The sequence below is a fragment of the Dermochelys coriacea genome, chromosome 24 (genome assembly GCF_009764565.3).
Source record: "Dermochelys coriacea isolate rDerCor1 chromosome 24, rDerCor1.pri.v4, whole genome shotgun sequence".
Classification (NCBI taxonomy): Eukaryota; Metazoa; Chordata; order Testudines; family Dermochelyidae; genus Dermochelys; species Dermochelys coriacea.
The window spans coordinates 9,412,023-9,434,242 of record NC_050091.1 but is presented as its reverse complement, the minus strand read 5'-3'; the positions used below and the strand labels follow the sequence as shown (position 1 = coordinate 9,434,242).

The window sequence follows — 22,220 nt, the reverse complement described above, 5'->3', positions numbered from 1 at the left end:
AGCCCATCTCCGGCATCAGTCCGTGTCACTAGCACACAGGGTTTGGGTCTTGTCAAGTACACGTCCCTCTGTGCCTTGTGTGGAGTCCATGGGAGATCTGCCTGTATTCTGGGGAAGCAACCCGAGCAGCTGCACCGCTTTACAGAGCGGAACGCACCAACTGCATCTATGTAATACCTGAGTCAAGGATCTCAGGCCGTTAAACTGAATCACCATGATGACATATTACACCCATTTAACAAATGGGTAAGTGGAGGCACAGCAGGTGTAAGGAACCAAGTTGAGCAGAGAACCCTTTAACTCCCAGATCCTGACTCTGGCTTTTACCATTAGCAATAACTCCCGTTTTCCCTACCCCCAGACCAGCGAATGGTGCTGATTTCAGAGTACAGCTGTGTTAGTCTGTATTCGCAAAAAGAAAAGGAGGACTTGTGGCACCTTAGAGACTAACAAATTTATTTGAGCATAAGCTTTCGTGAGCTACAGCTCACTTCATCGGATGCTGTATTTTCCACTGAATGCATCCGATGAAGTGAGCTGTAGCTCACGAAAGCTTATGCTCAAATAAATTTGTTAGTCTCTAAGGTGCCACAAGTACTCCTTTTCTTTTTGCGAATGGTGCTGGGCTCTCAGCAAAGACAGAATTTTCCTTTCATTTTTGTGCAAAAACTCCTGGCTAAGAGGCTCTTAAGTCCCATTTTCAAGAGTGTGGAAGCGCTTGGGGCCAGGTTTTTAATGGCATTTAGGTACCTGAACATGCAGATAGGCACCGAGGGAGATTTCCAAAAGCACCCAAGCACCTGTCTGCATCTATAGGCACCTACATCCTTTAGAATCTGGTGTGTGGGGCATTTAAGTACCTACATCACTTCTGAAAATAGAACTTTGGTGCTTTTGAAAGCGTTACCCCCAGTCTGACGGCAGACAAAGGACTCAGCATGAAGACATCACTTCCCATGTCCCAGCCTCCATCAGACTCTCAGAATGGCCTCTGGCTGATTGTTTAATTAAATTCCAGACACTAAAATTAGTCGTTTATTTCTCACTGCAATGATTAGTCATTCAATTTCACTCTTGCATTGGAATTTCACTTTGAGGGCCTTTGCCTATTTACCACATGAATAAGATTAGTTGGGAGATAAGCATAGCAATACTGAAAGGTTCTTGATTTAATGGCTTGCATGGCCAAGAAGCACTGAAGCTACCATACCCCACTTTACGTGTCTGTGGGAATGGTTTTCATTCTAAAAATCGGCGGCTGTTGCTCTTTAATTCCACACAACATTGGTAAGCAGCACCACAGCTGCCAGACCGACCGGTTCTCTACCTGGGGGGGAGGAGAAAACTAATTCTTCCTCAGCTAGTGGTATCAAGGAGGCCCCTGGCCCGATGCTTTCACTCAGCCAGAAGATATGGGCTTGACTCAGGGTTCACTATCCCCATTGCACAAGGAACTGGGTACCTGTGGCACAGATCCACAGATGTATTTAGGCTCTATTTCAGTGGAAGTTAGGAGCCTCAATACCTAGGTGGGTCTGAGCCAGAGAGACTAAGGCCAGGTCCACTCCAAAACGTTAAGTTGACCCAGCTATGTTGCTTGGGGGTGTGAAAAATCCACACCCTGAGCCATGTAGCTAAGCTGACCTAACCGCCTGTGTAGACAGTGCTAGGTCGAGGGAAGAACAGCAGCTAGCTGTTTAAGTGTAGACACAGCCTCAGTGACATACTCAAGGTCACACAGGTGAGTGTGAGAGCGGTTTTGGGTGAGGTGCGTCTCGGACACTCCATAAAGACCACAAGTCATGGGTAGATCACTGCTGTACCCCAGCTCTGTGACTGGTTTACATCCTGCCTCTCTAAGGAGTTGCAAAAACACCAGTCCCAGCCAGCAGGCCATTTGATTGCAGCTCTCACACAAGAAGCCAGGAACAAAGTTATTTCTTTGGGAACAAGAGACTTTCTGGGCTGCCAGAGCAAAGCTACCTGGCTGGCGGTTCTACTTACGTCACTCCGGTTGGAGGGCTGGCTGTAGATAACTTGCTTATTAGTGCTGCTAAAAAGAGAAAGAATTAAACTAAGACTTCACAAGGGCTGATCACTCCTCAGACCCCACCCCAACCACCAGCTGTGCCAGTGTGCCCTGCCAGTGTTGGGCCAGACAGCCAACAACGATGGGGAAGCAAGTTAGCAGGCAGCTGCTGTTAACCACAAGGCTATGTCAAACTTCACACAAAAGATAGACGGGAGGTGCCTGATGTGCCTCTTCTCTCCCAACCCTCACCAGGCAAGAGACAGCCTCCCACCAGCTCTGGTAGGAGAGATGCTTTACAGACTGGTCTCTTCCTTCCATCCCTATTTCCCCATCCGATACCCAGGACGCAGCTAAGAGGCCTAGTCCTGATACCCAGCCTGCTTTGGGTGCCAAGTAGATTTTGGGATCTACTCAGTCCCCATGTTAGAACCAGCTTGTAACTTTGTATAATCAGGCCAGGAGCAGAACTGGCACAGAAGTGAGGGCTGAAGAGGGTCAGGACTGAGGGGTATTGGCAGAACTGGAAGGGGAGTCCAGGGCCAAATAAGTGGGGGGCTGTGGATCAGGTACATGAGCGAGCTGTAGAGGGGGCACTTCGCAAGCTCATACCAGTGCTATTTGCTCCTGAGATGTTGACTTCTTTTGGGTAAGGAGAAGGAGACTGTGCCTGGCATGGTCTGGAGGCAGCACACTGCCCTGCTCTGACCCTTCTGCAGCCTTTTGCTCACCAGGCCAGCAAGAGGTGGGGACACAAGACAACACTGCCATCTGGGGAACAGGGGAAGACAGTGCTCCACCCAGATGCCACTTGTTGACCCATTCGGGTGGGGAAAACTGCATTGATGGAGGCTTGGTTCCTGCCTTCAGCTGGAAGATGCGGCTGGAATAGGGCTAGGACAGGGGCAGTGTGGACCTGAAAGGGTAGGAGCGACCCATGGTGGAGACGACAGAAACATGTGTCCTCGTCCAAGAGGAAAGGTGAAAGTCTCCCTACTGTTCCAGACCCAGAGATCCCACTTGGCGGTGGGGAGGGGGGGGCAGCAACATGTCACACGGCAGCTACTCTGGGGCACAGTGGGGTGGGGGGAGTCGCTTGGGGTACACTCTGGCACCTTGCACTCTAAATGCAGTCTGGAATCTCTTCCTTGCAGCAGATAAACTGCCACGGAGGAGGAGGTGGAGTCTGGCTAGTCCTGGTTCCCCAGGTGAATACTCTACCCACTCCACAGCGCTAGAAGGATCTCTGCAAGCCAGGAGCACAAGAGAGATGGAAGAGGCTTGGAGGACAGACAAAGAACAAGGCACACACTTGAACAGAGTGCAAGGTTCCACTTACCCTCTTCTCTCTGGAAGGAAAAAAGAAGAAATAGGATGGTTAAATGTTGGCAGCCGAGTGACATGACCCATCTCCAAGGGTGGCACCCTGGCACTGCTACAGTGGGAAGAAACACAGGCTTCTGGGGGGCCACGTTGCTTTCAGAGTGCACTCAATTGGCTGGGCCAAGAGCAGACAGGCCACACGTGCACGGGGATGAGACAGAGAATCACAGAAGGGGGGAGCACAGGCCTGACCACGACACAGCCAAGCAAGCTCTGCACCACAACCTGGGGGACCCCCACTTAACCCAGAGAGGCAGCCGGCCGGAACTACAGTTCCCAGCATGCAATGCTCCATCTTGAGACAAAGGTGGCTTGATGGAGGGCTGCCCAATGGGGTCAAGAACTCCGCAGGCAGCCCCTCCTCATTGAAAGGCTGCCGAGGTTTGCTGCATCACAGGTAGCCTTCAAGCTCCTGGCAAGCAGGAGACTCCGCCCACTGCGTAGCTGCCCCTTCACAGAGACACCTTGCCATGCAATGGCTCCTCCCAATAGTTTCTTCAGCTGCAGTAGTGGCCAGAGCTCATTAGCCTGCAGCTGTCTGCCAGGCACCCTGCCCAGCGGCACATGCTTTAACTTCAGCAGGGGAATTGACGGGGGCTCAGAGGAACTACCTAGGTCACGGGAGTGGCGGAGTGCAAGTGGAAGGGGGCAGGGAGAGATATGTTCGCAGCCCAAGTGGGTAGCTTAATACTTACTGCTGAAAAAGCCACGTCTGTAGGCAAACCAGATGCCGAAGGCAACCAGTGCCAGCACGATTAGCAGCACGACCACAGCTGCCACAATACCGCCCACATTGACTTCAGCTGAGTGAGAGAAAGACATTAGTGCAGCATGCAGAGATCTTATATGGACAGATCCCCTGCAGGCCACAGGATCCCAAACGCTTTCTCCCACGGGGGCAGTTCCAGATGTGAGTGACACCAGCAAAGGACTTAACCTGTCTAATTGCAGTCACCGAGGGGACTGGGCCCCACCTTCCTTCAAGGTGGAATCACCCTGTCTCAGTTACCTTTAAGATTTAAGCAGGTAGGGGTGAGAAACCTGCACCGGGGAACCCGCAAGCTTCCCAGCCAGCACTGTGAGGGGCACATATTGAGAAGCGCTGCGCTAGTTATCTCAAGTGGGGGTTCTGCAATTATAACCCTGCTGCTGTCCCACTCACAGGTCTCAGCCAGGTTCCCTTCCAACTAAGACAGCTCCTAGCCTGCTCCACCTCCATTTCTTCTTGCCTAGCTGTCACCAGTTCCTCACCACACAGCTGGGTTCAGAGCTTGGTGCTAGCTGCTTCCACCTATCTGCAAGTGGCAGCAGGAAGAGCAGTGTCCGAGAACGGCAATATTCCCCGGCTAGCCTAGCCTGGGACGAGCCTGCGAGCACATCTGCTGCTTTGCTATGTGGTTCCAGTGAGCTCAGCCCTGCTCTGATACAAAGTCTTCAGGCAATCAGAGGGGAACTGGCTGTAGCCTGGGAAGGCAGCACCAGCATGGACCTGGCACCCGAAAATCTGCAGTCTTCTGAGCGCCACTGTATGGGCCTAATGTTACAAAGGGCTAAAACCAGACCAAGTGTGGAAAACAAGATGGTTTGGGCAGCTCCAGGGAACGGGGGCTGACGGCACGGTAGCTTTTCAGAGGATGGAATGGTTGGAATGCTTGTCACCAGAGCTGGGCCCAGCAAGCACCCATCCCCAACCTCAGTCACTCCCAATCCCAGGGTGTACTAGGCTAGGGCAGGAGCCTCCTTTGGGTCTGTCTCTATAGAGGCCCAGCTCCGGAGGTCATGTAGGAGGTGGAACATGCCAAGAACCACTTGTCGGCCCTCAGAAGACTCAGTTCTCTGTGAAGGTTGCTCTTTTAGCAGGGCAGCCCAATGGGTTTCTGGTTCCAGGCTCTCCCCCGCCCCCTCCAGCAGAGCACATGCCTCTTTTCCCATCAAGACACTTGGGCACTGTCCAACCTTTAATCTACTGCAGTCAGTACAGGGAGTAGCTGCAGGAGGCTGGGGAAGGGGCAGTGACAGCACTGGCTATTGTAAGCTTGCAAGTGACTTCCAAAGAGCCCAGTGTGGACGTCTGCACACACCCACCCACCCACATGCAGGCTCTGCAAGCCCCCATTTCCTTACTGGCTTCCAAGTGGATGGCTTCTGATTTCTGAGCGGTCCCCACGTTGTTCTGAGCCTCACAAAAATAATCCCCCGTGTCGAAGCTGGTTACAGGCTCAATTGTCTGGAGTGGGAAAGAAGGTGTGAGAAAGGCATGGACAGAGGTGTAAATTCTCCACGAGTCAGGCAGCCACCTCCCCCGTGCGTACCAGCACTCCAGTCTTTGTGTCAATGGTGTAGGAGGAGTTCCTGAATTTCTCATTGATCTTGGGGTTGGAGGGCATCAGGATGTTGTCCCTGTACCATTGGAAGGTAGGGGGTGGAGACCCATCTGTTTCCTTACACGTCAGCACAGCTTTGTTGCCAATTGTCACCGAGGTGGGCACCTTGGCAACGGGCTTGGACGGAGGCACTGCCAGTGGAGAAGGCAAAGAGGCACATGTTACAGATGACCTTACAGAGCTTTGAACCCACCGCTGTGACCCCCCTTCCTAAACACACCCAAGTCACAGTCATTCGCATTTGTTAAATTGCGCTTATTAACCTATGACTGACTGGATTAGACTAGAGGACCAGCTCAGTGACACAAAGGCAAACAAATGGCCAGATCATTTTAAGTGAAGTAAATGGTAAGCAGAATCCATGTCTAGCTTGATAGGTCATGAGTCAATGGACTAAGTCAGTGGCTGGGCCCTCTTCCATTGGCAGGGTTTTCTTGGCACTGCTCCAGGGTTGATCAGTGAAGTTCCAGAGCTCAGGCCAGTGTAACTGTCATTCCCCGATAATGCACCTTTAATTGCGATGGGGAAGGAGGGAAAAGCGGTTCCTTCCTGACCCATGCAGAGATCCTGTGCTGCCCTGAAGCTTAATTATACTCATGTCAGCACAACTACAGATAGTAGCGGACTTTTCTTTAAAAACCAGCCACACTATTGTCTTGATCTCCTAGACACATTCCACAGAAAGCAGCATTTCCTTGTGTGGATTCTGAACTAGCTGCTCTTTAATTCAATAGCGGATTAATGGCACTCAATGGGCTGGAACTTCCATTGCCCTGCTCCCTGGGCAGTCATTTACAGCACTGCAGAATAGGTGTGGAATGCAACTAAATTAGAGCAGCTCACCATGTTCTGGTGCAAACGACTGTACGAGGAGCAGGGAGATGGAGGATCGGGTGCACAGCATTCAACATTAATGGCAAGTGCATGTGGGGAGAAGTGTCAGTGACCAGAAATTAACGCTTTGACTACGAGCCCCGCTGCTGGCAGTAGCCCCCCTGCTGACAGGTGTGATGCTGGCCATGTAGGTGAAGCCAGTGTCCATCCCACTTTGATAGAGTAACTTGTCAAAACAAAATGTTTGACCAAAACTGCTGCGATCCTGAAGGAAACAGTTTGGTCCAAAACTGGGCTCCCATTCGGTGATGATTTTGCGGGACTGGTGAAAGGTGCTAGACTGACACCATTTGAGAGTTAGGCTCTGGATACGGCCACAGAGAAGGCATGGTAAAAGTAGTGCAATCTCCCCCGCCTAATCTTTTGTCAGAGACCTCAGCCCTCCCTAATCTTTTGAAGGGACCGTTTCTGGGGCGAGGACTGGTCAGTCTCCATTGATCTCTGCAGATAATACACCCAAGGTTCAGATTGGTGCCGACAGTGAGTCAAGGTGTGAAGAAGTGCACTGACAGCACATATGTATGAAGGGGATCTCTGCTTAAAAGCCATTAGTATGTAATGCAACATAAGCATAGACTCGCCCATGTCAGCAGGGGGAACAGTTACAATGTCAGATTTCCTGAGTGCATGTTACAGAAATAATGGTGTCCTCGTGTAGCTAGGATTGTTTCTTTATGGCCACCTAATGGACTATGCATTGACCTGTGGGAGACGTTCCTCGATAACCAGTTGTGTTTAACGGTTCTGAAGATGCAGAGCCAACAGAACTGGAATCTTTTGAAACCATTGGATAATCCAAGCATTAGGCTTTCCCCAGGGCACCTCTTCAAACCTGGCTAGCCCAATTTGATTACAGGATACTTGCCACTGCCCAAAGCAGCCTTATTTCATGGCTCTATTCCAACAGGACTAACGCTGCTCTCAGGAAGGCCCAATAGTGTGCCGCTCTGGCCCTGCAGGTCCATGGTCAACGGACATGGGTGAGAATTTCAGATAGCCAGGTTCAGACAATTGAGGCTTCCCTAGAGTCTAAGTCCATTGTTTCAGTGACCTCAGGCTAGTTTGCTATCCACTGATGCCACGTTGTGCGGAGAGCAACACTGTTCAAATAAGCCATTGGGCTCAATGGCATCTCTTAGTAGGGAAAAATAACCACCTCCTTATGGCAGGAGTCACTGGCAAGGTTCCCCAGTCTGTGCCACGCAGGTTAGAAGTTCATAATGCTCCCTTCTGATCTTAAACTCCATGAAAACACACTCATTGCCCACCATTGGCAACATGCCCCAAGGGGCCCCTCTCACTGAGACTAGAAGCCATGGCAACCGGTCCCAAGTTGTAATTACAGGAAGGCATTAGTACCTTGGACAATGAGGTCCACTTCTGACTTTCTCAGTTGGCCACTGCCACCGCTCCCAGTCCAGAGGACCTCGCAGATATACTTCCCCGTGTCCTTCCGAGTCACCGAGGTGAAATGAATGCCTGTGGGTCTGAACTGAGCACGGCCTTTGTAGGGGTCTGCAGAGTAAGGGGAGACAGCAAGAGCCTGAGCGTGCTTGGAAGTGGAGGAATACAGGTGAGAGCTAGAACAGGCTGCTGGTATGGAGAAGGGGAGAGCCCCAAAAACCAGCCTCAGAGCAGAGAGAAGGGTAAGGAGAAGAGCTGATTAAATGGGGTTTGGTTCAGTTCAAACACAACAAGAGGTTTCCCCATTACAGGAGGAAGCTACAAGCCCCTATGTACAATAACTAAGCCAGCCCAATCATAGCTGGCCGGGGATAGAGGGGTTTGTTGCAGGGTTTAAGGGATGGGTTCTGTTATGCTATGCTGCTGGCAGATATGAACTAGTTAGTGAGGAGGTTATTCCACCCCATTTCTTTCCTCATAGCTCTTCCCAGGAGTGCTCAGTGCTTTTAAGAAATTAGTTAGCAGTGGTAAAGCCGCTCTGTGTGGTTACACCAGTCACATTAAAAGACTGTTCTCAAACTGTTCAGCTGACATGGCTGAGCAACAAAGGGGTCTACAGAAGGGGAGGAAGCCATCACTAGGACAGAGGATGGTTCTCGCCTGTCTTCGTAACACCTCAGCACATGTGTACAGCACAGCTCAGCCATGGTACCATCAGTGCATGCTGGGATTCCTGAAACACCTACCCCATAGGGTCCAGCTTTGTTATGAGGAGAAGGAGCTTCTGGCTAATTTCCAGATGTGAAGCACTGCACTGTGGGAAAGGAGTAGCTGAATCGGGGTATCTGCTGCCAATCCCTGTGGCTTCATGCCCATATTGGGAAGTTACAGACTGAACTGATTCAGAAGGACCCAAGGTAAAGACCTCACTTCGGATCAAGGCAGATAAAAATCAATGATTAAAAAAAGTGCAATTTAAATTGATTTTAAATTGGATAAACCTATTTAAAAATAAATTTGAAATTATTACAACCAGTATTAAGGCCAAACTTACTATTGTCTATTAAAATCATTTAAATTACATTTTAAAAAACCCAGTATGTTCACTGATGAAGTTTTAAAGAAAATCAGATCATTCAACTGGTGGAAGTCACTGGCTAAAGTCTTGAAACCAGAATTTATTGACTTGCAGAACCAGCTTTGAACAGCAGCAGCTTCTTCTGCACGTGCAGAGAGAATATTTTTTCCCGTTTCGATTTATTAACTGATTCATCTGAATGATTAGGTCATTCATTAAACCGATTGGGAGCTGAAAAAGCAGAAAAAATTTTCTTCCAGTCTATGAATAAAAAGCTCTAAAAATCTTGCCATGGTGACCAGAAACAATTAATTCAATTCACTGAACTACAGATAATACTTTAGCATTTAAAACTGATTTGTTAAACAAAATCACACATTTCTTATTTATTCAGTGCATGTAAGATAGTTTTATTTAACTGCTTAAAAAATGTTTAAATGCTGATTGTGCCTTATTTGAATTCCAATCTCCATCCAAACAGAGCTTGACACAAACCCCACACAAAGAAAATTTAATCAAGTAAATAAGAAATGCATAATTCCCCATTTTCAAACAATAAAATGTAAACTTTAAGAATTTGAAGAAATGTATGTTAAGCTATATAATTGCTTAACAAAATGTGGATCCACCTGTTTAGCAAAGAGCACCAGCAAACTTAGGGTAAAGCTAGATTTAGTTACAAATGAACATATTTTAATGAATGCCAATTACTAAAAATCAATGCTTCTTTAGGAAAATAACCATGGGGTGGAGGCAACCTCCTGATTCAATAGGTGAACTATACTAAGCTACTGGGGGGGGCACCGACCACCTGCAGCAACACTTCTTGACCCAGCACTGAAATCTTAATCCTGGCCCTGGTGTGGTGAAACGGGCTGGAGAGCGAGTCTGCCCCACACTTATCCCTACAGCTAGGGTTGTCAACTTTCGCAGAAAACCAAACACCCTTGCCCCACTCCTTCTCCAAGGCCCCACCCCTGCTCACTCCATCCCCCCTCCCTCCCTCATTTTCACTGGGCTGGGGCAGGGGGTTGGAGTGCAGGAGGGGGTGCGAATGAGGAGGAGGGATTTGGGGTGCTTGAGGGTGCTCTGGGCTGGGGCCGAGGAGTGGGGTGAGGGCTCTAGCAGGGAATGCAGGCTCTGGGGTGGGGCCAGGGATGAGGGGTTCAGGTTATGAGAGGGGGCTCAGGGCCGGGGCATTGGGATGGGGGGCGGAGGAAGGGTGTGCGGGCTCCGGGTGGTGCTTACCTCAGGCAGCTCCTGGGAAATGGCAACAACACGTCCCTTGAGCTTGGGGATGGCCAGGTGGCTGTGACCTGCCCCCGCTAGCGGACGCCGCCCCTGCCGGAGCCGGCACTTGTGGTGGGGACAGTGCATGGAGCCCCCATGGCCAGCCCCGAGCCAGAGGGACATGCCAGCCACTTCCCAGGAGCTGTACCATGGAGCCTGCTAGCCTCGCTGCACTAACAACTGGACTTTTAACATCCCTGTCAGCATCACCAGGGTCCCTTTTCCACTAGGCGTTCTGGTTGAAAATCAGACACCTGGCAACCCTATCTACAGCGGTGGCTCCTGTCTTGCAAGGCTGGGCCTGGCTTCCTACTCCAGGCATTGTGACCTGGTGCATAGGATTGCTGATGTTCCAGGATGGGTGCAGGGCGGGCTGACGCCGAAACAGATTTCCACCCCACAACCACTGGGGCCTGCCATTCACATAGTGCTGGGAAACAATGTATTTCTGTTTTTGCATCCTTTGTTTCATGACATCTGTGGGTGCAAGTGAACCCATAAACCCTGCTAAAGCCACCACTGAAAATAACTAAAAAGTACAAATGCAAAACAAGATAAACCATTTAAAGCGCTCCAATTTAAAATAATCCACCCTGCTTCAGCTGGTATAACCTGTGCTTATCCAACACCTGGACCAGAAACCGTAAAGGGGCCCTCAGACACTCCATACAATGGCTCACGTACCTGTGAATTTGGAATCATAATAGAACAGCACTATTGAAGAGCCCTTTTCAAACTTCCACTCGACCCTGGGTATTCCGTTTTGCGATACGTACGCAGCACAGGGTATTTCAATTGCTGGAAAGAAACAGCAATAAGTCAGCATTTGCATTGCATCCCAAAGGTAATGTCATGAAATAAGATCCTATTTGTAAACACCTGGCAGAGATAAGCCAACAACATTTGTTTTAAAAGGGAGTGGGAGCCAGATTTTCATTTATACCCAGGACCAATTACAACATAGCGTGAAGAGATCATCCTTCCTGAATCCCAAGGGTTGGAAAAAATACCTAGCTGTTTAGTTCATTGAAAAGAAGATTGCAAGGTCACATGATGGCGGCATACAAGTATGTTCTCAGGGAAAAAAATACCAGGTACAAAAGGGCTCTTGGGCACAAAGGCAGAAGAATCACCAATGGCTTGAAAAAGTCAGACCTGTTCACAATATTGTATCGTTTTTAAAAGAGTGATCAATCATTGGAACTATCCAGGGAAGTGATGGATTACTCAACTCTTGATGCCTTCAAATCCATCCCGGCTGCCTTGCTGAAAGATGCTTTAACCAAACAAGTGATTGGGCTCAATATAGGGGTAAGTGGCTGAAATTCTCTGGCCTGTCAGATGCAGGAGGTCAGAATAGATGATCTAATGGTCCCTTCTGGCCTTAAAAATCTACCATTTCCTGAAGGCCACCATGTTATCACCACATGGGTCTGAAAATGTAACCTACTGCCGACATGCAATACTAAAATCACTGGAACAAAAACATTAACGAGCTTTTTCATTCACTTTGTGCATTTGGCAGCACTTTGGGTGTAGTCTGTTTCAATGCTGCCTTGTGTGGTCGGTTTATATGGGTCTTTCCATCAGCAAAAGGACAGAAATTCACTTATGAAAACTTAAAACAGGAAATTGATTGTGAAGCTGCAGAAACTAACAGGGACAAGTAGTGTATCTGAAATTACATCCGATGAAGTGAGCTGTAGCTCACGAAAGCTTATGCTCCAATAAATTTGTTAGTCTCTAAGGTGCCACAAGTACTCCTTTTCTTTTTGCGAATACAGACTAACACGGCTGCTACTCTGAAACCTGAAACTACTGGGAACTCATTGAGATTTACTAGATTACAAATCAGTGTTCTTGTAAGCGTGAATACAATATTAACAATAAATTAGAAAACTGACATCATATTGGCAGCCCGAAGCAGAGTGTAGCTATGTTCTGCTCCTTCTTGAATGCCTGGGAATCTAGATGGAGTTATCACTGGCAACTGACTAACAAAAAAACCTAGGGGTAACATTTTCAAAACATGCCTGAATGATTTAGGAGCTTTTAAGTCACTTAGGGCCAGATTTTCAAAGGTCTTTAGGTACCTAAAGACAAAGGGAGGCACCTTTTGGGATTTGTAAAAGTGAAACCAATGGGAGTTATATTTCTAGCCCACCTAGGTGCTTTTGAACACCCACTAGGCATCTATCTGCATCAATAAGCACCTAAATATATTTGACAATCTGGCCACTTAGTTTGAAAGTTTTACCCTAGATTTAGTAGTTCAATTTGCCAGATGCCATTCCAGATTCTATACTAATTCAGTCATCTTGTTTGCGCTCAGGCATCATCTCCACCCTGAAACTCATCAATATGCTCCAATACAACAGCTATTAAGCCCCAAACTTTTGTCTACATTTCGTCTGAGACATGGACACTGGAATCTTTGAAATTCAAGTACTTCTTGCTCTAAAGATTCAATACTCACCAAAACTACTGTAGTATTGCTTTGAGTGCAGAAAGACTCAAAAAGTGTATTTACTATTGGAGAGAACAGTTTCTTACCCTACAGCAGCTGTGCTTCTTTGAGATGTAGTCAGTGTGGATCCCACAGAAGATTCACATGCGTCTCATGTGCATGAGTTCAGATATTTTGAATAGCAGTATCTGTTCAGGGCTGTAGTAAACAGAGAGCCTGGAGCATGCAGCCTGGTGCAAGATCTGTGTCCTGAACCAGAGGCTGTGAGCCAAAGTCAGACCGTGTATTAAAGCAGATGCTTACAAGTTCACCATTTAGTACATGAACTTGTCAAAGTTGTTGCTAGTGTACTAGGCACTAGATATTTACGTAAATATATTCCAGCTAGTACAGATACATCCCAATCTAGTACAAGATCAGATGGTTTGACAGAATACTGTATAGGGATGTTTTGTCCAAGATATCAGGAACAAGAGGAGTTAAAAAAACAGATGTCATGGAACACAAAGGTGGTACGCAAGTTATTTATCTCAGCCTACAAATGTCGGGGTAACTTGCCTTAACCCTGTGTGCGACCTCAGGGACAGCAGAGACTCCTGCTGCTGACTGGGCACTCGTGTGTTAGTGTACCTGTAACCACAGAGCCAGGGCACTAGGACTGTGCGCCAAGGACAATAAACCTGACCGAGTGCCTTTGTCACTGTACCGTGCTGGTGGTCATTCTTTACGAGTAACAGATCTGCTGAATGAGCAGGCTGCCTTAGCTGCTGTTAGTACTGATAACACTGAAGCTCCAAGGACAGAAGCACTGAGCAGCCTGAACAATGTTACCAAGGCAACAACATTTCAGCCTCCAACATCATTTAACAAGGGCCATGCATGTCCTTCGGCTCCCTCACAACTCAAAGACCACATTAGCTGATGACTCCGAAACTGGCGATGGAAGATGGCTTGTGGGATCCACCCTGATTGCAACATCTTGAAGAACCACAGTTACTTTCAGAAAACAGACTGGTTCCTTACCCTGCAGTATCTGTCGATTCCACTATAGGTGACTGGCCATCAGTGTCCCCTCCGGACAATGGGAATGAAGAGCGCCAACTGCATCAGTCAACTAGGGATTGTAATACCGCTCTCCCAAACTACATCTGCCCTGGCAGCTAAGTCCAATGTGTAAAAGCTAATGGCCTGTATAAGGATCTCCTGGACTTGTCTCAGCTGTCCATCTGTAAAAAGAAAAGGAGTACTTGTGGCACCTTAGAGACTAACAAATTTATTAGAGCATAAGCTTTCGTGAGCTACAGCTCACTTCATCGGATGCATTTCCGATGCACTTCATCGGATGAAGTGAGCTGTAGCTCACGAAAGCTTATGCTCTAATAAATTTGTTAGTCTCTAAGGTGCCACAAGTACTCCTTTTCTTTTTGTGAATACAGACTAACACGGCTGCTACTCTGAAACCTGTCCATCTGTGTCATTCACCTAAACAACATCCGGGCAGTGAGGTGCAGGGACTTCAAGTCTGGATAGAGCATCTGGCCAGGATGCTGGGACATCAGGTCTGGACAGGACTGGTGGCTGAATGGACACTGGCAGAAGGTCCATTGGCCAAAACTGCCTGGGCCAGTTGGGAGCTACAAGAACGACTGGGGCTTGGTCTCTTGATTTTGGAAATCATGCTGGGACCAAGGGAATCTGAGGAAGGGTAAACAGGATACCTGGACTCCATTGCAGAAGGACAGTGTTGGGAAATAATGCCAGGCTCCTGCCCCCTTTGGAACAGAAATGCTGACTCTTGGTGTTTTCCTGGGTGGCAAACAGGCCTACCACAGAAGCTCCCCAGTGGTGGAATCTTGGCTCTATCATGGATCTCTCCAGGGACCACTCCCAACTAGCCATGGATTTTCTGCTCAGCAAGTCCACCAGGTCGTTGCTGACTCCTGGGAGATGGAGAGCTATTGGGGTTATCCTGTGTCAGCAGCACCATGTCCAGAGCTTGAAGGCATTCCAATAGGGGAGACACGTGTGCACCTCTTTGCTTGTTGATGTAGTGTGTCGCAAGTGTTGTCAGTCAGGACGTGCGCTGTGGAGTTTGGGAGAGCAAGTAGGAAGGTTGTGTGCAGGGTAGCCTGATGTGTAGCCCCGAGTTTCCTGGGTAACAAGTTCCTTACATCTGTAAATGGTATAGGTAGGCTCCCAAACATGCTTCCAATACATCTGTGATTAAAGTCCTTACTGGGGCGGGGGCAGGGCAGAGCAGAGCACTGGGGTTCCTACCATCTCTCAGTTCTGTTACGTCTAGTGGTGGAACCACAAACTTCTTGTTTTACTGGAGAAAAAGACCAACTTGAGCCAGAGCTGAACCAGCTGCAGATGAAACCTGGCAAGCGGTGTCATGCATGTGTACATCAACATATGGCCCCACAGCCCCAGACACATCTGCATTGTCAGTCTGGTTTGATTCGATCAAGACTACACCTGTCTCCAGGAAGGGTCTCTGACCGATCCAGAATTGGTCAAGGCTCCTGGGAACTCTATTGCCTGTGGTGGGATAAAAGATTCTCCCTAGCTCACCAGGGGGCCCAGCTTAGTGTGTAGTCCAGGCTTTCCGCTGCCATTTCCTCCTGGCATCTGCCCATGAATCATCCAGCCAGATCCACCTCCACCAAGGTGAGGGTAAATGTAAATGGGCTGTTACTACCGTGAGGCACTTTGTGAAGACTCAGTGCCACGGAAAGTCCAAAGGGCAGAACGTTGCACTGATAACAATGGGGCCCCCACTGTGAGTCCTAGGTGCTTCCTGTGAGCCGGATGGATGGCTGGCTATGTGGAAGTACGTGTCACGTCAGCAGAAAGCCACAAACCAGCCTTGAGACTGATGAGATGGGATGGAGGCAAGTGTTACCATCCTGAATTGGGCTTATATGTGTCCAAACTTCTCAGGTCTAGGATGAAGCTTGGATAGGACAAAAACTCCTCCTTTCTTCTTCAGAATAAGGTATATAACTGGAGTATAATCCTCTTCCCTAGTACATCTCTTCTATGGCATGAAGCAACTAGTACACTTCTGTCTGTAATAGGTTCTCATGACAAGAATCCCTGAAGAATGAGGCAGGGGGTAATACGTGGAAATGGATTGGGGAGCCATGGGCAATTTCTAGCACCCATTTGTTAGCTCTCATGGCTGCCCAGGCCTAATGGAAAGGGGCAAGGGGGTTCCTGAAGGTGGATGCAGGCTCCACACTGACTCCAATGCAACTCCCAATGCTCCTGTCAAATCTGCTGCCTCAGAGGGAGTCTGGTGCACTGAGGTGATGGAAGATGGGTGCCCCCAGGAGTATCTGGGATTCTCTCTTTGTGCATACTCTGGCTGTCGAGCCCACTAGTAGGATGGTGACCTGTCTCTCTGCTTGGGCTGCTACTTGTAAGGGTTCCTTTAGGTGGGTAAATCCTTAAGAACCAGAGCTTTCCTTGAGGGACTGGAATACTTTTTTTTCTGGTTGAAGAGCTCCATCCCATTCAAGGGCAGGCCCTCTATCATGGTCTGTACCCACGAGGCCCGTCTCATAGTGATGACAGTGGCCATCAGCTATGTGGCCATGTCACATGCATTCTTGGCTGCCTGTAGGGATGCTCTCAACCATCTGGCCTTCCTTGATTTCTTCTTTCAACTCGTCCTTGTTATCTTGAGGGATCTTGGATAGGAAGGGAGTGACCCTCTCCCAAATGAAAAACGTGTATTTGGTGAACAGGGCCTGGTAATTTGCCAGCTAGAGGGAGACTGATGAGTATGCCTCGTGTCCATGGAGATCCAACTTTTGGAGTCTTTGTCATTAGGCATGCCTTTCGTGGACTGTGATTTCTCCTGTTCCTGACGCAACAGCCAGAAACTCTGCATTTGAATGGACGTATGTGTTCAAAGCCCTTTGGGGGCACTGGTATCTGTTCTCCACCCTTGTCAAAGAGGGAGGGAAAGTGCACAGCATTTGCCACAGTCCTTTAGCTGGTTCCAGAAGCCCTTTGTTGATAGGAAGAGTGATTCTGGCCAGCATGATGGTGCTCAAAATAAAGACTTCTCTTGTATAAATGTAGTCTTGGTATCCAAGGTCTCTGCAATGCAGGAAAGGAGGTCTTGAAAAGCTTTAAACTCAATTGCTGGGGCCAGGGCTGGTTTCACTGCCTTGTCCTTGAGTGGAGACGGGGGTCATTGCGATCCCTCCCTTGCTTCCTGCTCTTGTGGGCCCATGTTTGGTTCTGGTGTGGGTGGCTTGGTTAATGATGCCATTGGGGAACAGGATCGCCTCCTTTCTGGCAACATGAGAGAGGGATCTTGCTCCCAGACACAAGAGCTGATGGTCCCCAATAACGATAAGGCGACATCATATGGGTACTAGGCTCCACAGCAACCTCCTTGGGATCTGTGATGTTATCCAATTAAAATAGGACCATGCAAACCATTGTTGCTACCACTATTATATAATTGCAGCAAATCTTATACAAAGTATGACACATGGCCAGAAAGGGTTAAGCAGCTTGCAGGCTATATAACCTAAAGCCAACCTTTAGAGACATGTTAGAAGAGTATGTGAATGGTAATTAGGGCCATTCCCTGGTAGACAGGCTAGAACTTTGAAATGCAAACCTATGTTAGAAATTAAAAGTGATACGAATTGTATGACTACTTATATCTTGTTTAATGTTAGCCATGTAAACAGTCAGTTCCTGTCTGTCACTGCAGCTGTTGATTCAGAGATCAAAAGGGAATATTAACATTTAGATGAGTCTTGAGTGAAATAATGTCACTGGCTATGTCACTTTAAAGTTTGTGATAGACTGCCTAATGGATAAGCTGCCTTATGTAAAACCGTGTAGCTAATTAGAATAATAGAATATCAGGGTTGGAAGGGACCTCAGGAGGTCATCTAGTCCAACCCCCTACTCAAAGCAGGACCAACACCAAATAAATCAAAGCGTTACCAGTAATGCTTAGGAAATAGGTCCACTTCAAAGTATCCGTGATTGCCTATTGTTCGCCTAAGGACTCCTATCTGTAAAAAGCTGCCTTGGGTCCCAGTCCTTTTCATCTCAGATCTGATTGATGCTTCAAGCAGGGGAAGCTTAAACCTAGGATTGAGATCCTAGTCCTGACTGGACCACCCTGAATATAAACATTGGACTATAACCTGTGCACAAATTCTGAAAGAACTCTTGGGAGGTAGGTGTCAGTAGTAGCCGTGTTAGTCTGTATCTGCAAAAAGAAAAGGAGGACTTGTGGCACCTTAGAGAAATTTATTTGAGCATAAGCTTTTGGTAGAAATGTATATGATGAATAAGATTTTCAGTAAACCTCATTATATTTGACTTGCATGTCTGGGTGGAGGCCTAAGGTTGGGTTGCTTTAAGGGAACTGTGTTGGCTTCTGGGTAACCAGTGAGGTGTTATAGAAGCTGTTTTGTGCTAGTTTGGTAAACATAGGTATTGGAATATCCAGCTTTGGGCTGTCTGCCCCATTCTCTGCAGTTCACCCTAATTGAGTGACCTTAGTTGGCTCCCCTGCGACTCCGTTACAGGTTCTCTCTCCAAAGGAAGAGGGGGCTCTTTACTCAATTTGAGCAAGGAGTATCATCTCTTCCAACAGCAGTGCCATCAGGCAATTTGCCATTGGGGCTGCACAGGGAACATGTCTGGAGGTGATCCAGATACACCAGGGCAGAGAACTGTGCCAAGACAGGTGCTGAGTCCCTCATTCCCTGTGCCATTCATGGCCTGTGTCGAGGATTCAGATGCTCTGGTCTTTGAATAAAGGTTTTGTTCCCTCCTTCTGGGACCTTCCTTCAAGTTTGGTGCTATATATGGGCTCTGTCCAGTCCCATGAGAGCATCTCATCTTTATGTACGGGCACGCATGCCAGCTTTACTGCCTAGGAAGCCAGCGCCAGATGCGGACACCAGGGCTGTCCTTGCCAAGAGTGTCAGTACCGCAGCTTTTGGTGCAGAGGCCTTTGCCAATATTGAAGTGATTGGCATTGTAGTCACTTGTGCCAGCTCTGCCAATATTCTCTTAGCTTTTTTTTCAGCGCTCGATCCTGGAGCATGACCTATGCTCAAGAGAGCGCTGGCCGATAACTACTTAACTAGCCTCACAGTGGTAGCGGCCATCACTGTGTCTTAAGTGACCCATGTGGACTGCTCCAGCATACGTAGCCTGAGCAGAGTGTCCCTGGATTTGCAGGTCCTGGATGAAAAGACTTGCCCACAGAGCACCCATCCAGGAGGTGGCTCTCCCACAGGCAGAAGCTGCCTTGACTGTGTCCATCCTTGATAGGCATGAGTTCATCACAGGATAGGCAGATTTTGAAGTCTGCCATGAGATGTGGCAGGGGGACGGGTTCCTCAGTAACTTTTTTTTTTTTTTTTTTTAATGTCCACATGAAAGGAATGTGAAGATGAAGATTTTTCTTCCCAAATTTGATTAAAAAAATAACCGTGTTCACAGTTAGGTCAGACATTCGCTCAGTCCTGTCTTGCTGCCATGGGCATCAAAGGGAAGTGAGGGAGCATTGTGTCTGCTCTGCCTTTTATGCCCTCAAACAGGAGCAGAAAGGGGCCAGGAAAGAGCGGGGAGAAGATAAGCTGTTCCAGCGAGCACAGCTATTCAAAAGAAACCAAACTCATGCCCACGAGATGCACGTACAGCTGCAGTGGAATCCACACAAACTCCAAGTTGAAGAAGAGCTGACCTTACAGCATCTTAGGAACAAGTTGTCATGACTAGATCACGTTCAATATGTGCAAACAGAATCACATCTAAACCAGTTTGTTTTTTTTTATATTTTATAAAAACAGGCTTTATAAGGGCCTTTACAAAGCTGAAAACAACTGAACTAAACCAGCTGGCAGGAACCAACCCAGGGATAATCTTTGCAGTTTGTGAGCTCCGAGTTATCAGTGCTCCTAAAGATCACTGCACTGACTTTTGCTCGAAGGAAGCAAGGCCACAGTAGCAGTTTGAGTGCTTGAGCATTGACACTACAGTGATAGGAAGGATTCTTGTGTCACTGTAGTTAACCCACCTTCCTGAGAGGCAGTCACTAGGTCAACAGAATAATTCTTCATTTACCTAGTGCTCTCTACACCGGGGCTTAGGCTGGCATAGCTATCTCTCGGGGGGGGGGGGGGTGGATTTTTCATACCTCTCAGAGATGTTGCTATGCCAATGTAAGTTTTCAGTGTAGACCAGCCCTCAATCAGAGATCATTCCCCAGCTGGGAAAGGCCAGTGGCTGGAACTACACCTTGACTGCACATGGCAGCAATCAACATAACTTCTCCATCACTGGCAATTTTTAAATCAATTGTTTTTTCAGAAGATCTGCTCTAGTTCAAACAGCAATTCATTCAGGGAAGACCTATGGCCTGTGTTATCAAGGGAGTCAGACTAGATCACAGTGGCCCTTCTGGCCTTTGAATCTATTAATTTAGCACTCCACACTTACGGTTGTTCTCAGGCACTTGAATGGTTTGTGTGTCCTTCACCTGGGCTGATATCAAGGACCCTATGGGAAGGAGAAAAAAATACGATTAGGATAGATGTTTGTTTACAAACCACAGAACCCAAGTGATCCCAGAGCCAGCAGAACAGCTGTCAAGCTCAACCCCACAGAGATTCAACTCTCCTATGAAGGATCAGCACCTTAAGAACATTCTTTTCTACCTCATTTTCTTGGAGAACTCTTAACCTTATAGTAGTTGCCAGGGGTTTTTTAGTCAGACTGCTTCAAGCTTTGCTTTCTGGTTGGTGTTTGTTAAGACAATGTTTATATTCAGTAAGGCCTTATAGCCCTGAACAAGGATCAGGGCCCCACTAGGCTAGACACTGCATGTGTACAGAAGACAGTCCCTGCCCCAAAGCGCTTACAATCTAAAGACAAGACAGATATAAATTTCTTCCCCACTTCCTCTCTAAACAATTGCACACACCCCGCCCACCCCCTGCTGATTGCCTCCCCAGTCTCAGCAGCACTCCTCCTCCCCACACAAAACCACTCATCTTATCTCTGATCCACCAAGAAAGAGCCAAAACTGACTTAAGTGTGCACAGGCAGGTTCCTCTTCCCCAGGGAGAGAGAGGCAAGTTCCAAAAGGTTGGGGGCAGGTGGACCACACAGCCCAAGGCATCTATGACTAATATTTTGGACAAAGGAAGCCTCTGTTAAAAGTTCCACACCCTCATTCCTGCAGTTAATGCAGAGCTCACAGCAAACACCCAAGACCTCCTAGAAGGCCTGCAGCAAAACCAGGGGAGTCCTGACTTGACATCCCTGATGTTAAGATAAAAGCACAAAGCAGGTTTTTTTGGTGGTAAAAAGGTCTTTCCAGGCCTCTTTCATATGTCATATGGACTGAAGAACTTGTGGATCTAAAGGCGAAGGAGGCCTGGAATTACTTCAAGTCAAAGTTGCAGAAACTATCAGAAGCCTGTATCCCAAGAAAGGGGAAAAAATTCATAGGCAGGAGTTGTAGATCAAGCATCTCAGAGAGGCGATTAAGAAAAAGCAGAAAGCCTACAAGGAGTGGAAGATGGGAGGGATTAGCAAGGAAAGCTACCGTATTGAGGCCAGAACACGTACGGATAAAGTGAGAAAGGCCAAAAGCCATGTAGAGTTGGAAAGGGAATTAAAACCAACAGTAAAAGGTTCTATAGCCATCTAAATAAGAAAAAGAAGGAAGAAGTGGGGCCGCTAAACACTGAGGATGGAGTGGAGGTTAAGGATAATCTAGGTATGGCCCAATATCTAAACAAATACTTTGCCCCAGTCTTTAATGAGGGGCTTAGGGATAATGGTAGGACGACAAATGGGAATGAGGATATGGAGGGAGATATTACCACATCCGAGGTAGAAGCCAAACTTGAACAGCTTAATGGGACTAAATTGGGGGGCCCAGATAATCTTTATCCAAGAATATTAAAGGAACTGGCACATGAAATTGCAAGTCCATTAGCAAAAATTTTTAATTAATCTGTAAACTCCAGGGTTGTACTGTATGACTGGAGAATTGCTAAACACAGTTCCTATTTTTAAGAAAGGGGAAAAAATATGATCAGGGTAACTACAGGCCTGTTAGTTTGACATCTGTAGTATGCAAGGTCTTGGAAAAAATTTTGAAGAAGAAATTAGTTAAGAACATTGAGGACAATGGTAATTGGGACAAAATACAACATGGCTTTACAAAAGGCAGATTGTGTCAAACCAACCTGATCTTCTTTGAGAAGGTAACAGATTTTTTAGACA

The 22,220-nt window shown here is 47.7% G+C and overlaps 1 protein-coding gene across 3 annotated transcripts in view; it reads right to left on the bottom strand.

The window, feature by feature from the left end:
• The window catches only part of F11R (F11 receptor), a 57,657-nt gene that overhangs the window by 2,612 nt on the left and 32,825 nt on the right, over window positions 1-22,220 (bottom strand). Inside the window, exons 2-9 of one of the 3 annotated variants that reach the window (XM_043501730.1) lie at window positions 20,424-20,483; window positions 11,147-11,260; window positions 8,050-8,205; window positions 5,725-5,846; window positions 5,537-5,639; window positions 4,108-4,215; window positions 3,369-3,378; window positions 2,005-2,053 (exon numbers count right to left, since the gene is read on the bottom strand). In XM_043501730.1, the coding sequence (XP_043357665.1) occupies window positions 2,005-2,053; window positions 3,369-3,378; window positions 4,108-4,215; window positions 5,537-5,639; window positions 5,725-5,846; window positions 8,050-8,205; window positions 11,147-11,260; window positions 20,424-20,483 (722 nt within the window). Of the gene's footprint in view, window positions 1-2,004; window positions 2,054-3,368; window positions 3,379-4,107; window positions 4,216-5,536; window positions 5,640-5,724; window positions 5,928-8,049; window positions 8,206-11,146; window positions 11,261-20,423; window positions 20,484-22,220 lie in introns of all 3 variants that reach the window. The other 2 variants (XM_038382811.2, XM_038382810.2) reach the window with 2 other exon arrangements.